Below are 17,118 nucleotides of genomic sequence, written 5' to 3'. Positions count from 1 at the left end.
CTAGTTTGTTTGGTGAGTGGTCTTTCAGGTCAGATGGTGAGAGTACGGATCTACCGAACTCAAAGAACCTGATTCGGTCCCCAGCGGGGCAGACACAAAGTATATGCTCTGCAGTTTCATCATTTTCCAGACAGAGGCGACACACACTGTCTTCCGACAGTCCAAGTCTCTGCATGTGATATGATTCAAATGACAGTGACCTGTAAGAAGGCCTGTTAGACATCGTAGTTCATCCCTACTGTAGTCCAACAACTGTTTGGAATCAAGCTTCGAAGGGTGAATGAACGCCTTGGAGTGAACCAGTCCTGGAAGATTCTGCCAGAAGTCCATAACTCTTTTTGCCTTCCAGGTGTTAGGGGTTTGTTTGGCAGAGCCCAAAGCGATGCCAATGACAGGTTCTGGTCCAATGAAGCCGCTTGCAGCACCCTCCTTTGCAAGAGAGGCAGATGATTCATTGCCTTTCAGGCCAGGAATCCAGACCAGAGACTTTCTGTTTAGTCTTCCTATCGAGGAGAGTCTTTTTTGGCAGTTTGCTACCAATTTAGACGTTGCTCGGTAGGAGCCAAGAGCTTCCAACGCCGCTTGACTGTCCGAGAATATTTTTATTGACTTGTGAGTGAGGTTGGATTTATCCAATCTTTCCGCACACAATTCAACAACGTAAATTTCCGCTTGAAATACAGTCGCATAAGTTCCTAGGCAGGTAGATAACTCTGTCCTGGGTCTACGACTGAAAATACCTGCACCAGAACTGGAAGGTGTTTTTCATCCATCTGTGAACCAACAACTATCTGCTCTTGATATTTCCTTCTCCCGCAGGAACCAGTCCTCTCTACTCGGGAACAGTATTTTATAAGGCAGTTCGTAGTTGACAGATGGAGTCATAAAGTCAGAGGTCATTTCCAGAATGCTGTGACTTCCAATGTCAACCAACAGTCAGTTGCACTCTGCATTGAATGATTTGTGCAGTTGTCAATGTGCACACGTCTATAAGCAGTCCATCTAGCGTCTCTCTCCAGAAAAATGTGGAGAGGAGGCAGATCTAGAATGATCTCCATGGCCGCTGACGGTGTGGTACTGATGTCACCACTGATAGCCAGACAAGCCTGTCTCTGTAAGCCAGAGAGCTTCGCTTGGGCCGTTTTCTGTAAAGCCTTCGGCCACCAAGCAATTGCACCATAAAGTGATCATTGGTCTGACAATCATCACATAAATCCATTGAATTTGTTTGGGACCTAAACCCCAAGTTTTACCACAAATCCTTCGACATGTCCACAGATAGACAGTGTGGCTTTGTGTAAAACTTTTTTCAAGTGAGCGTTCCTGGTGAGTCTTTTATCAAGGACAATGCCAAGATATTTCACCTCCGTTCCAAATGGAATGACCACACCATTGAGGGAAAGTGGCGTTAGATCGTCCAATTCACTTATCTTGGTGAACGGGATTAACACAGTTTTGCTGGGGTTGACATCTGCTCCCTCAGGCACCAACTGTGAACAACATCCAACGCACTTTGGAGGATATTACAAGCTACCCTTCCCGACGTGGATCTTGCCAGGATGACAAGGACATCTGCATAATCTTGCAGATCAACTTTTCTTCTGTCGAGGGCATCAAGCAGACTATTCACCAGGAGCGACCACAGAAAGGGAGGTAGTATCCCACCCTGAGGGCAGCCCCTGGTGACCCTGAACCTGATAGCCTCGCCTTGAAGAGTCGTAGTTGCAGTTCCGTTTACTAGCATGGCATAGATCCAGCCAGTTATGGTCGATTCTATACCCTTTCTAGCCAGAGACAATACTATAGATTTAGGTAGTGCATTGTCAAATGCTCCTTCAATATCAAGAAATACAGCAACCACAATCTTATAAGGTAATCAGTTCTTGAGGAGACGACTCAGTCGTTTCCCGGCTGCCCCACCAAACCTTTTTTTTAGGATCAGTTATTGAATCACGAGGTGGGGAGTTGAGAAGATACCGCTCCTGAACTGAATCTACAGGGAGGTCAGTTGGAGTCGTAAAATCGACATCAGTCTCCTCTTTAGACTTGCTCCTGAACTAAATTTACAGGGAGGTCAATTGAATATATATATATATATATATATATATATATATATATATATATATATATATATATATATATATATATATATATATATATATATATATATGTATATATATATATATATATATATATATATATATATATATATATAAATATATATATATATATATATAAGTTTGTTATTGTGGACTGATTTGAACAATTATCCACAACTTTCAAACGAATCCTTTGTATAACTATGAGTTCAAAATTTTTTCAAAATCATTCGAGATTGAGGATAAGAATGAAGAATTATATTCCGGTGATGAATTCAAAAAATTACTGGATTCCGTGAGAAATATTTCTCAAATACATAATCATAATTTAGCGTAATTTTGCTAGTCTATAATTTTGTCATTCTTACCTTCGACATATGTACTCTGCAGTTTTTCTTGAACAGAAACCAACCGGTGCACATTCCAATAAGGTAAGGACTCAACCTCGTCCAGGGTTTGTCATATATTTTGTCGAATAGTGCCAGTGGGTCATCGGATCCAGGTATGTAACTGTTGGCGTAGGCTACATAGCCAGTAGTCATCAGCGAACTCATTATGAATGCCACAAGCAAGCCTGCTGCACTTTTGAAGTGACTGTAAAATTAATGAAATGCTATATTTGTATTTTTATTTCAATACCACAGGACCTCGAAATTTCATCAATGAATTTCCATTCTTCAACGAAAACTTTGTTGTGTTGAAGATATTTTCCGGACTTTTTTTACCTTGGTGCGCAGGTTTTTATGCCTGACGTTTCGTCTACTACTGAGGTAGATATTATCAAAGGCGTTGGGGGGACAAATTTTGCATAGTAGACGAAACGTCAGGCATAAAAACCTGTGAACCACGACCAAAAAACCCGGAAAATAGCTGTCACTCAGTTATCTACGGCCGTGAAAGTTTACATTCTTTGAAAATCAGCATTATAAAACCACGAGACCGTAAGACGAGCTGGTTCATCTATTGCCGATTGCTCGATTGGTGTTGCTCAAAACTAACAAGGTTTGAGTTTGAGAGAATGGACATTTATCTGAGAAAATTTTTAGGTCGAGTGGTATTCGTAAATATTATTTCCTTAAATATCCTCAGCTGAATGCTCAATGAATTCCTTATTGCTCGTAAAATCATCAAAGAAAATCAATTCGTATTTCAGGATAAAAAGAACACCCAAGATGCAATTTTTCCTTTCTGTATGAGGTATATTCAGATATAAATGCCGGAGATGTAGCTGCAGCAGAATTTTGTGACCTAAAAAAAGGCTTTTGACTGTGTAGACCACAAAATACTTTTGCGGAAACTACTTTGATACGGCTGTGAGGGAGTTACTTTGGATTGGTTCGACTCCTACCTAACTGGGCGCAGTCAAGTCGTAAAAAGTGATGTAACTTCAAAATATATTAATATAGATTATGGAGTGCCACAAGGATCGGTTTGAGACCCACTCTTTTTCCTATCTGTATAAATGATTTACTGTGTAAAACACTTCTGGAAAAATTACCTTATTTGCAGACGACACCACTATTTAATGACATAATAAAACTGTTGAAGATCTGAATAATAAGATAATCAGAGATATAAATGAAATCAAGTCTCTCTTTGAATATAAGAAAAACAAATATAGTAACTTTAGAATGTAATGTAGAAGATATGCCTCTAGAAAATGAGAAGATTGAAAAAAAAGATTGCACAAAATTTTTGGGCCTTTATATTGATAGTAAATTGAAGTTTGAAGCACACGTCAACCAATTGAAGAATAAAATCTTCTCAGGGTGCTATGCAATGAGAATTATTTCAAGGGAACTTGGACTGCCACGGCTATGAACGCATATTATGCATTGATAGAATTCCAACTGAGATATGCCATTCCTTTCTGGGGGTACTTATGTAACTCTAGTCTGATAGACTCAGTACTTAAACTGCAAAAGAGAGCCATTAGATATGTGTTCAAACTAGGACCGTGCAGAGAAAAATATATTGACAGTTGTGACTCTCTTTGTAATGGAAACTGTGTGTCTTATACACAAACATAGGTCAAAATTTTAATATATTTCTTCGTTTCATAGCACTCGCCAAAAATCTAAAAATGATTTTAAATTACCATTGCCTTCTTTATCTAGTAAAGGACTACATTTTCTATAACGGTGTTAAAATGTATAACCACTTACCATCTCATTTTAGAAATAGCCACGATAGTATTGACAGCTTTAGAAAATACACAAAAAAACTTCTCGCGAGCAGATCCTATTATAGCTTGCAAGAATTTTACAATGACAACTTCCAGTGAAATTGTAAACTGTCGTCACAATATGTGATGACAGTTCACAATATGAAATCACAATATGTGATCACAATATGAAAAGAGAGAACGCACATTGTCTTGTTGAAAATACAATGAACCTTTTATGATATCCTCAATTATATAAATATAATATAATTTTACCCTACCTATCATTAGAAATGTGATTTTTCATAGTACCCTACAAACTTCAATGATCTTAATTTTATTGTAACACCTCAATTCATTACCAATTGTCATAAATAACAAGAAATCAAATGCTTGAAGTATGCCTAAAATATTTGTTACCCATGCGCAACTGTAGAAGTTTTTATGGGTTTCAATTATTTATTGGTTGAACATACTGACACCAGAATCTATATATAATTTTTATTTGACTGTATAATTTGATCAGCGAAATTTTCAATTACGTATGAGAACTATTTTTATATTGCTATGTATTTTCTTATGAAATAAACCAACTCGATTAACGAATATAATAAACCCCTCACGCCCATGTACAAGGTTCTACCTTCAATGGGGATTCCCCCTCTTTATTTGACAATTAAGTTATTATATTAATATTAATTCCATTGTGAATTTTGTATACTGATCAAATAAAGTTTAATATTATTATTATTATTTTCACCGTAGTGTGCGCTGGTCAGGCCCTATCCCCCGAAGACCCGATACATTTGGGAGGGCGCGCCAGCATTATCAACCAATGACCACTCCCCACACCGTGGGGCAAGTGATCATTGGGTCCGAGAATCATGTGCACTGCAGCCTTCTGCATCCGTGCGGCTAAGATTTCTGCCTTAGTGCGGCAAGCCGGTATGATTTTAAGATTCGAGAGTAGAGAGGACATCATTCCACCAAGGACTCCAATAATCAGAACAACCATCTTGCCAGAGTGATCTGTATAGAGTCTGCGGAGTTCGAAGAGAAAATCTCGATATTTTATCCGTTTTTCCTCCTCTTTTCTGACAATATTCGTCATGCCAGGAGCTGAAAACTCCACGACGAATATCGTTTTGGTCAGGTGGTCGAAAAGGACTACATCAGGTTTATTAGTTTGTATGAGCCTGAGAGTGGGGAACGAATAGTTGCAATAAATTCGGCACTTCTCGTTCCCCACAACGGATTCAATAACCCCTGGAGCGTAGGGCAACACCGGTGTCTCGTTAATACCGTATTATTATTATTATTATTATTCATCCTAATATATTATTCATGGAATGCATATTGAAATTTATCAAAACCAATATTTTTCTTATTTACTTTATTTAAAGTCGCATCAACCATCAGGGTTATTAGCGACTGAACAATGCACCAGTTGCAGTGGTATTATATAAAGTTGAACAAGTTGACATTTTCTGAAAACTTTACAATATTTTCAATATTACACTTAGGTCCTAATGCGTTGTTAATTGAAGGCGGGATGCCATGAGTTAGTCTTTCATTGGAATATAGTGATAATCATAAAACTAATTAATGATGTACTCAAAAACAATATTTTCAAGTACATCAATTACTTCACCCCCATTCAGATTTTCACTTTCATATCGTTGTAAAATGTGTGAGGGTACAAGCTTGTGTTTATACATAATATTTGTTTTTTCGACACTTTCCAGGAAATTTCATATTTCAACTTGCGACTAGTTGTATTCTCATCTTTTAATTGATTTGCAACAAACATTCAACTATAAAGTTGTCAAATAAATCCATCAATCAATCTATTCATTCTGAATCTTCACTATTCACTGAAAAACATATTGAGAATGTTAAAAACATCGAAGTAAAGAATACCTATTAAACCGTTAATCATTATTATTATTGCTGGGGAATTCCACTCAACCTCGCTGCAAGAATATAAGCCTACGTGCGTTTGTGAAAATACCTTGTTGCTAATATAAGCATCACGGCTCCAATAACGTAAAACTGGGTATCGTCGGAGAGGTACCAACTCCACAGCATACACTGAAAACAAAAAAAAAGTATCAATCCAGGATATAAATCTAGAACCGCAGACTTGTTTTTTGTGCGTCATGAAACGCAATCCGTTTTCGCAAAATCGGTGTCGGGCAGTCAATGCACTGCCCTCCTTTTATTTCCACGAAACAAAAATTGGATGAAGCGAATCTATAATTTGGAAGTTCCACATTTCGCAATATGTTTATACAAGAATTTCATTAGTTCGGACTTTCGTTGTCTAATATGATTCCAGTATGATTCGAAATCTATGAAAAAACTAAGTAATAAAATTGAAGTGACTAGCTAAAATATCAATTATATAAAGCAATGACTAGCTGAAATGATAAATATAGTTTAAAAAACTGAAAAACACGCTTTTAAAGAACATATTATTATTACAAGTATTATTTTGAAAAAAGCGTCGTGCGCTTGATATATAAAAAATATGGCAAATAATATAGATTATGGAGTGCCACAAGGATCGGTTTGAGACCCACTCTTTTTCCTGTCTGTATAAATGATTTACTGTGTAAAACAATTCTGGAAAAATTACCTCATTTGCAGACGACACCACTATTTAATGGCATAATAAAACTGTTGAAGATCTGAATAATAAGATAATCAGAGATATAAATGAAATCAAGTCTTGCAGCGACTCGAATCTTCTCTCTTTGAATATGAGAAAAACAAATATAGTAACTTTAGAATGTACTGTAGAAGATATGCCTCTAGAAAAGAGAAAATTGAAAATAAAGATTGCACAAAATTTTTGGGCCTTCATATTGACAGTAAATTGAAGTTTGAAGCACACGTCAACCAATTGAAGAATAAAATCTTCTCAGGGTGCTATGCAATGAGAATTATTTCAAGGGAACTTGGACTGCCACGGCTATGAACGCATATTATGCATTGATAGAATTCCAACTGAGATATGCCATTCCTTTCTGGGGGGTACTTATGTAACTCTAGTCTGATAGACTCAGTACTTAAACTGCAAAAGAGAGCCATAAAATATGTGTTCAAACTAGGACCGTGCAGAGAAAAATATATTGACAGTTGTGACTCTCTTTGTAATGGAAACTGTGTGTCTTATACACAAACATAGGTCAAAATTTTAATATATTTCTTCGTTTCATAACACTCGCCAAAAATCTAAAAATAATTTTAAATTACCATTGCCTTCTTTATCTAGTAAAGGACTACATTTTCTATAACGGTGTTAAAATGTATAACCACTTACCATCTCATTTTAGAAATAGCCACGATAGTATTGACAGCTTTAGAAAATACACAAAAAAACTTCTCGCGAGCGGACCCTATTAGAGTTTGCAAGAATTTTACAATGACAACTTCCAGTGAAATTGTGAACTGTCGTCACAATATGTGATGACAGTTCACAATATGAAATCACAATATGTGATCACAATATGAAAAGAGAGAACGCACATTGTCTTGTTGAAAATACAATGAACCTTTTATGATATCCTCAATTATATAAATATAATATAATTTTACCCTACCTATCGTTAGAAATGTGATTTTTCATAGTATCCTACAAACTTCAATGATCATAATTTTATTGTAACACCTCAATTCATTACCAATTGTCATAAATAACAAGAAATCAAATGCTTGAAGTATGCCTAAAATATTTGTTACCCATGCGCAACTGTAGAAGTTTTTATGGGTTTCAATTATTTATTGGTTGAACACACTGACAGCAGAATCTATATCTATATATCTATGATATATAAAAAATATGGCACAAAGCGCAACACGCTTTTTTCACAATAAGACTAGTATTTTTCGTTCGTTACTATTTTAAGCTTAGTTAAAAAAAAATATTTTTAACTTTTTAGTTCGATGTTCTTTGAAAGCGTGTTTTTCAGTTTTTTTAAACTAGGTACATTTATTTTTCATTTTTCAGTGTCATATGCTATAAAAGCGTGTTTTTTAGGCTTTTTGAAGTATATTCATTTTATCTAAACTTTGGGATCAATCAGCCGTATATTGTTTAGAAAAATAACCATTGATATTTTCCGATTCCGGAGAGGGAGCTTGAAAATCAGCTATCAAGCCCAAGGCAGCAGGCGAGCGAAGTAGGAATACAAATAAGGTAGCAGGTGCGCGTGTTAATAAAAAAATACTTTTTTCGAATGAAGAAATACATGTAAAGTGAGTTCGAATTATATCAAGGAGGTTACGTACAGCGCCATCTGCCAGCGAATAGATCAAGCAATAATGTCGATATATCAAGGACATTACGTAGAGCACCATCTGCCCGCGAATAGATTAAGCAATAATATCGACAATTGTGTCAAATACAGATCCCGAGCTTGAGAGTTACAAATAAACAAACAAACATATATAATACATATATACAGGTGAAGCTAATAAAAGCGTGTTAATTAAAAATACAATAAAACGAATAAAATAATCAAAAAGTAAAAAAAAATTATGAAAATAAAAATAAGCAAAAATCAAAAGAACAAAATTAGAATGATTAGCTAAAATATCAATTTTTGATAATCAATAAAACGTGGAAATAAAATAATCCAGATAAAAAATGAAAATGACCACAGAGTGAAATGAAACGAAAAAAAAAAATAAAAAATAAAAACGAGCAAAAAAAATAAAAGAAATAAAACACAAAAAATTAAAAGATTTCAAACCAAAATATAGTTGATGAGAAAGGTACACATGGTTTGAGTTGCAGGAGAAGTGCAGGGCGTATATCTCGACATCACCAAGTGAACGACATATTGAAACGAGCTATGTTGTCAGCTGATGTTCCTGCAATTCTGGAACCCTTAGGAACCAGTCGAGATGATGGTAAACGACCAGATGGCATGTCTCTCATACCATGGAAATACGGTAAACCTGTGGTATGGGACTTTACTTGCGTTGACACGGTCGCGGCTTCCCATATAGCCGAAAGTTCCAAGTCTGCTGGAACTGCAGCATTGTCTGGCGAGAAATTGAAAAAAAAATACCAAAATCTTGGAAAAAACTATCTGTTTCATCCAGTAGCGGTTGAAACTTTTGGTGTTTATGGCCCGGAGTCTCTGTTATTCGTTCATGAACTCGGAAGGAGAATAGGCCAAGCAACGAAAGATCACGGTTCTACCTCTTTTTTGATAGAAAGAATTAGTATTGCTATTCAACGTGGCAATGCTGCTTCAGTACTTGGAACTATTCCTCCTTCACATAATTTTGATGAGATCATGCATTGCCCTAATTTCAGTACGGAACTGAAACCTCTTCGAAACAAGCCAAAATATGTGGATATTTATCAGTCTCCTATCAAGGTTAATTCACAAGTGATTGATCCACCTTCTTTTTTTTCAGTGCGGTCAGTGGACTCAGGTCATTCTTGGCCCCAAAAAATGAGTTGCATTCCTCGTAGAATTGGTACCATTTCAGTGGAAGCGCTTCTTGAAGCAAGAGCCGAATCGATCCCTCTACGAAACCCTTTTTCACTTGGAAGGATCGATCGCAGCTTGAGAAATGGTTCTTATGGAGATTCTGTGAAACGTGTTCTTCCTTACGAATCAGTAGAGAGTTGTCCTGAAAATCTAGAGAAGAAAATTGAACTGGATCATTTAGGAAACACTTGTTACATGAATAGCATTTTACAAGTGTTGTTCATGACGAAGAATTTCAAGAACGAAGTTTTAATGATGAACGAGAACGGGAATGTTTCCTGCTTATTCATCAAACTCAAACAACTGTTCATGCAGCTGCAGTTTCGTAAGAAGGTATCATCTTTCCCTCCAACCGATTTCCTGGAGTCTTTGAAGTCCACTAGATACTCGTTAGGACAACAAGAGGATTGTTCCGAATTCTTGGGGTTCTTGTTGAATACTCTTCGTGGGCAAAACAATAGCAAAATCAATACTCCTGATCGCTCTGGACTGGTTTAAGTTTGACGATAGTCGTGTCACGAAGTGTTCTGGCGATGCATTGAATTTATTGGAGCCTCTGGAGACACCCTACATTTTGTTTTATGAGAGAGAGGACATTGTTAGATCAAGATCTTCAGATGATGTGGTGCTGCAGGTTTTTCCGGGTTTTCCTGCAGCTGAAAAAGCAAATGCGCCACTGGAATCAATGAAGTCGCCCCGGAGCGCCAATTAATTTTTATTGTTGTATTTATTTTATTTTTATCGTTGTTTTAACACATTGTAATTTAAAATATTATTAACCAAAATACTTCACGACGTTTCGACTGTTAGTATTCACAATCGTCTTCGGGTGATTACTGGAAGACGAAGACGATTGTGGATACCACCTGAAGTAACTTGGTTTGGAATGTTTTTTATTTTTTTTTCTTTTATTTTTTTATACCCTATCTTACAAATAACTTCATTGGATTTCACTCACCATTTCCTCAGCTGGAAACAAAGTGTTGATGTATAAAACATTCCTCCACCAGTATTTGGGGCAATTTTCGTGGTCCAAGGTTGGTGGTTCGAAGATGGAATTGAAGGTAAACCACTTCATGCTGACTTCTACCACCCCAACGGCAAACAGATAAGGAACGGTCAATCTGAAAATGTCATACAATTCTGATGAGTTTACTCAGGATGTTTTGGTACAATGTACATGGTACAATGTGATTACTTCGTTATTTATGAAAATAGAAACAGAAACGGTCTTCTAAAACATCAAAATGTTTCTGATATCATTTTCAAAATCATTTTAATCAAGACAGTTTCTAAGGAACCACATCCAACTTTTCTCTTCCAAATATCGACCCCAGAAAATTTCTACTTTGTTTGTCTCTACGTCTATGTCACGTGTTACACGTCAGGGTGTCCTAGAACTAAGATGAGAAAAAATAAAAAATTGAAGAGACGTCGAAATAAATGTTCACCGAAAAACATACCAACCATCTTTCAAAAAAATTTTCAGTTCAGTCTCTGGAATAACACTTTCAAAAAATGTACACCTTGTCTTGATCATCTTGAAGAGGACGATCAAACAGTTTGATCTTCCTCTTGAAGATGATCACCAACACCGAATCATTATTTTAACACCATGACACGTGTTTCGATCACCAAGTGATCATCTTCAAGAGGAAGATCAAACAGTTTGATTTTTCAGTTGAAGATGATCACTTGTTGATCGAAACACGTGTCTAGGTGTTGAAATACCGGTTTGGCATTGGGAAAAACTCTAGTAATATTCATTACTGCACCAAAGGTTCCAAACAGTACATAAGACTTTATTTGTCTCCATGTCTATGTCACGTGTTACATATCAGGGTGTCCTAGAACTGAGATGAGAAAAATAAAAGATTGAAGAGACGTTGAAATAAATGTTCTCCGTAAAACATACTAACCATCTTTCAAACAATTATTCAGTTCAGTTTCTGGAATAACATCTTCAAAAAATGTACACCTTGTCACTGTCGATATTGTTACGAATCACTTTCAATATTTTGATCTAATTTACACTCTGTCACTGTCGATATTAAATATTACTGGAGTTTTTCCCAACACCAAACCGTTATTTTAACACCTCGACACGTGTTTCGATCACCAAGTGATCATCTTGAAGAGGAAGATCAAACAGTTCGATCTTCCAGTTGGTGATTTGATGTTATTTTAACACCTCAAAGTGTTATTTTTAACACCTCGACGCGTGTTTCGATCACCAAGTGATTATCTTCAAGAGGAACATTAATCAGTTCAATCTTCCTCGTGAAGGTGATTACTTGGTGTAGGAAACACGTGTCGAGGTGTTAAAATAATGGTTTGGTGTTGAGAAAAATTTGATGTAATATTCATTACTACATCAAAGGTTCCAAACAGTGCATCGCAAGTACTATCGATATTGTTACACATTACTTTCGGTATTTTGATCAGAAATTTCAAATGCAGCTGACCCAGATTGAAAAAGTATTTACTACCCATGACTTTGTATTTCCATTGACCTCTGGAACTCTTGGAGATATTCATTGTTCATGTGAAAAACTTTTTGAAAGACACAAGCTTTCAAGTGGGGATGATAGATCCTGATTTGAGAATGATACTGTACTCTGCTTTACTGAAACCAACAATCAGAAACAATTCAACTCAACAAATGGGTATCAAAAATTCTTCAGATTACCAAAAATCCGTCCATCTGAGATATAATTTGCCATTCTTCAAATGCTGGGCAGAACAATTTCCCTGAAGACTGGAAGACCCTCATTTTACTTTATTGGGGGTTTGCGATTTCTTAGTAAACCATATATTCTGTTCCCAAACAGGAAAAAGTCGCAGAAAGCCAAATCTGGTAAATACGGTGGCTAACGCATGATTACGGTGTTGTTTCTGGCCAAAAACTTATGAACAAGCAATAACGAGTGAGCAGGTGCAGGATGTAAAGGCCAAGAATTGTTCTTCCACAATATTGGACGTTTTCTTTGTATTGCTTCTCGCAAGCAACGCATAACTTCAATAATAATTCTTATTGACCCTATGATCATGAGGCGAGAACTCCTGATGCACTACGCCACGGTAATCGAAAAAAACAGTGAGCAAATCTTGACATTTAGTCGATCTTGGCGTGCTTTTTTAGTCTTGGCTATTCTGGGCTCTTCCATTGGGACAATTGGACTCATATACTCATGATTCATCACCAATTATGGCCCTTTGAAGCAAATATGGATCGCCGTTGACGTCAGGCAACAACTTTTATGCTCCTCACTAACAAACTGAACATGCTAAAGAGCTGAAACGGCCTTATTTTCTTCACAGGCCAAGAAATTAGTTATAAAGATCAGTTAAATAGTCAAAATCTTTTTCAACATCATAATTTCACTCGTTGTGAATATCTTACAACTTTTAATGAGTGCTTTTTGAAGTTTTTGAAAATTATATTTAACTTTGTGTCTCTTTCATAAAAAGTCCAAACTAACAAATCACTGTTTCCAAACGAAAAACTCTCGCTGGCTCAACATGAAAAACCGTATGATTCATCATTTGGGTTGTTTCTTTCATGAAAGAATACACAAACTAATTCTGCGTGAAGATATCCACTCCATGAATATTAGAAATGAAAACTATGCCACGACTTCGCACTGCACAGTTTCAGAGATCTTTTTTTTCAGTGTTGTGAAATTCTAAAATGCATTGCCTGGCCAATTGAGAAGATTTAATATTAGCAAATTCGAATACAAATATAAAAATTATATCTATGATAGTCAGTAATCTCAATTTATGTTTATTGGACAGATCAATTTGATTCAACTCTTTAGAGGTATTTAACAATTTTTTTTTCCTCTTCTGGTACCTACCATCACCATTATTCGTTTTATTATTTTCTGTATGTTCATGTTCATTTTAAAGTGGTGCTTGTTGGTTCAGTTTGAGTAGCTCTGAGCTAGACTTCGCCAATGAGTACCAGAATCTTCTGTAACTTTTTCCTCGTTTCTCTACATATTTTTTTTTGTATTTTCAATAAAGTCGATTTATTTTATTCCACCTAGGTTTGCGCTGGGCAGGCTCTATCCCCCAAAGCCCCGATACATTCAGGAGGGGGCGCTAGCCTTATCAATCAACGCCACTCCCCGCACCGTAGGGTAAGCGATCATTGGGTCCGAGAATCATGTGCCCTGAGCAAGCGCAGTGAACCAAGAATGACAGCCTTCAGCATTTGTCCTGCTGAGAGGGCATCATTCCACCAAGGACTCCAATAATCAGAACAACCATCTTGACAGAGAGGTCTAGATAGAGTCTGCGGAGTTTGGAGAGAAAAACTCGATATATTTTCCGTTTCTTCTCCTCTTTTCAGTCGATACTCATCTCGCCAGGAACCAAAAATTCCACGACAAATATCGTGTTGCTCTGGTGGTCGAGAGGGACTACATCAGGCTTATTAGCTTGTATGAGCCTGAGGGTGGGGAACAAATAGTTCCAATAAATTCAAGCCAATTTATTATTATCATTATCAATATATTTACCTTGCAAATCGATAGGCGACCAGTCCAATGAAGTGTAGAAATCCTGCCACAAACCCGTTTCCCTTATTCAGTGTGTCCAGTTTTCCTTTGGCATTCGTTCTGAAGTATAGAAATGAGACTAACAGCCCACTCGAAAAAAAGAAGGTGTCCACACTGTATGTTCCATTGGTGATAGTTTGGAACATGAATTCCTTCTGTACAACTCTTCTGAACTCCATATTGTCTAAAATCAATGTTAATTGTTTTGAAAATATGAATATTAGCACTTTGTAATTACTCTACTTGGTTTTAAATAATATTAAAACGTAAGAGCATTGATTGTTTTGAAAACAATTAGATGGCCTTACTGAAATGAGGCATCACGATATTCATTTATTCAATCCAGTCGCAACTCACCTATACTGTAGGTTAATGGACTGACACCTATTAGAAAACAACTATTCCCCTGGCTAATACCACGAAGGGCGTTGGATTATATATAACAGGTGTCAGTGCACTGATACCAGTTCAAAAATGACAGCATTTTATTCTATTTTTGTTTTTGTTTTTCTCCGTGTAAGATGAAAATAAGACTTTGATTTCAAAATTCTAAATTGGGCATATTACTCACCTGAATATTTGAAAGCAAGAATGCAAGTGTGGCCCAAAATAACCCAAGCCATGCTTATGGCTTTCAAACCGTGTATCACCGACAACGTATCACTTCCTACAGATTGGTCAAAAATATAGTTTATATTCATTCTCACTGAAAATGCCAACAGCATTTCTCTCATAATCATTTCTGAAATAAAAACAGATTAAAATGGACCATAATAACCATAACCATTCAAAATAAAAATCGAAATAGGGTCTCAGATTTTCATTATCTCCAGTGAAAACTAAGCAATTAGAAAATGAAATGTCGACAATTGTTATGTTATGTATACATATGAGAAATGGCGATGACAACTCGCCTTGAGAAAATACCGTCTAGAGAAGCAAAAGAAAGAAAGTCAAATCACTCAATTTCTTCAATGTCTCCAGAAGCCTAATAAGCTTATTTCATTTATCCCATCTGACACTCATTTCAACAATCTTGCTCCCTTCACTAGTTTCTTTCTAAAGATCCTTTGCTGGATGTTTATCTTACATATCTGAATAAAATTCGGGATATTTATAATTGCTTACCTCCTGTGATTTAGTGCCTCAAAATCGCATGAAACTTGAACTGTCTTTGTTACATTTCCTTTATTTTCAATGTTTTAATATTAACATTTATTCACAAAAATGATTTGAAGCTTTAATAACTTCTAATTATTAAGGGTGATTTTTTGAAATTTTTTGAGAGGTATAGGATTTGATTTTCGAAACAACACAAAAAATTTGAAAAAAACTGGTGAAATCTCTATTGGAATCAATAAAACGATCAATATAATTGAATGCTTGAAGATGATTTCATGCAAATGTTGTCGGCTGCTCCGCTTTAGATGGCCCATGCGCGAGGTCCAATTTTGGCACACCCTCTCTAACATATCGCCCGGTATTTCACGTATAAATGCTTCACTATTGGCTTCCAGAGCGTCGTTGCTGGTTTATCCCTGAGCTTTAACATGACCCCACAAGAAATAATCCAAAAGCGTTAAATCACACGATATATGCGGCCAATTGCTTGTTAACGTATCCATTCAACCAGAATTGAGCTTCGTCGCTGAACACAATTTTTCGATAAAAATGTGGATCTTCCTCCAACTTTGCCAGCGGCCATTCACCAAATGTTTGACGTTGTAGGAGGTCATGTGGCTTCAATTTTTGCAACAGCTGTACATTATAAGGTTTTACACCCAAATCCTGCAAAATTACAAAATTTTCCACGTAGTGGAGTAACAGAGGCCCAATTGCTGCGAACGGCGGCGAATCGACATTTCACGACCATCACGAACATTGGCGGATACAGCCGCAATATTTTCTTCGGTCCTCACTCTACGTATGCGTGTTGCTGGTTTAATGTCCAATTATGTAAACTGGGTTCCAAATTCAGTTACCAGCTTTCGAATAGCTCCCTCAGTAGGCCGACGAAACTGCCCATAAATTGGAAGAAGAGCACGATGCACTTTCTTCGCCGAGCATGAATTTTGATAATAAAATTGAATAATTTGCAAGCGTTGTTCATTTGTAAGTCGATTCATGGTTAAATTATAGACCAAACTGAACAAGTTTGACAATGACACTAGACACGATTCACGCGTGATGTGTCAAAAAGTGTTGCCAAAAATATACCAGCAAAAAAAACACCTATTATATGCGAGCGCTTTCGATAGCAGGATGTGCTATCATCTTCATGGCTCTACTCTGCTACTGAACGTTTTATCTTCTTGTTTGTTCTTTTATACGATTAGAATACCTTAGTGCAGGTATTTGTCCTTTCCTTTCATCCAAATGTATCTTTAAATTTGCCTGTACTTGGGTTACATCAGGTAATATCCTTTGTGTTGGTGTTTCTCTAGGTTAATAGTTTCTAGGAATGTGTATTGTTTTGTGGAGTATATTGAATTTCAGGTCTTTTTATGGTGAATACTGGTTTTTCCACAATACTGGACGTTAATATGTAGTAAAATTTCAAAAACCAGCTAATAATTTAGATACGAAATTGAAATATTCAATAAATACGCCTGTGTCACAAGAATTCAAAACATGTTTGTGTTTATCTATATAACTTATAGGATTGTTTTCAACTTAGTTTTATACAGTATGTCCATACAGTGACGATTGCATTCATTATCAATTGAACGAAAAATTCGCAAAACTAGTCGATTTTTTATTTTGATAGGTTATATATGAAT

The 17,118-nt window shown here is 36.3% G+C and overlaps 1 protein-coding gene across 2 annotated transcripts in view; it reads right to left on the bottom strand.

Moving 5' to 3' along the window:
* LOC111505808 (nose resistant to fluoxetine protein 6) overlaps positions 1-17,118 on the bottom strand; it is an 89,707-nt gene that overhangs the window by 8,333 nt on the left and 64,256 nt on the right. For both annotated transcript variants that reach the window (XR_012465261.1, XM_074174381.1), the window contains exons 7-11: positions 14,910-15,080; positions 14,300-14,522; positions 10,732-10,897; positions 6,275-6,354; positions 2,468-2,693 (exon numbers count right to left, since the gene is read on the bottom strand). Coding sequence is in view for 1 of the 2 variants with exons in the window: in XM_074174381.1 (XP_074030482.1) it covers positions 2,468-2,693; positions 6,275-6,354; positions 10,732-10,897; positions 14,300-14,522; positions 14,910-15,080 (866 nt within the window). In the remaining variant the exon portion in view is untranslated. The remainder of the gene's footprint in view (positions 1-2,467; positions 2,694-6,274; positions 6,355-10,731; positions 10,898-14,299; positions 14,523-14,909; positions 15,081-17,118) is intronic.

Source organism: Leptinotarsa decemlineata, unplaced genomic scaffold (assembly GCF_025532065.1).
Source record: "Leptinotarsa decemlineata unplaced genomic scaffold, Ldec_3_MD MMD2_tig00000576_RagTag_RagTag, whole genome shotgun sequence".
Taxonomy (NCBI): domain Eukaryota; kingdom Metazoa; phylum Arthropoda; class Insecta; order Coleoptera; family Chrysomelidae; genus Leptinotarsa; species Leptinotarsa decemlineata.
Note: the sequence above shows the minus strand (reverse complement) of the source record. Positions and strands in the feature narration are given on the sequence as shown.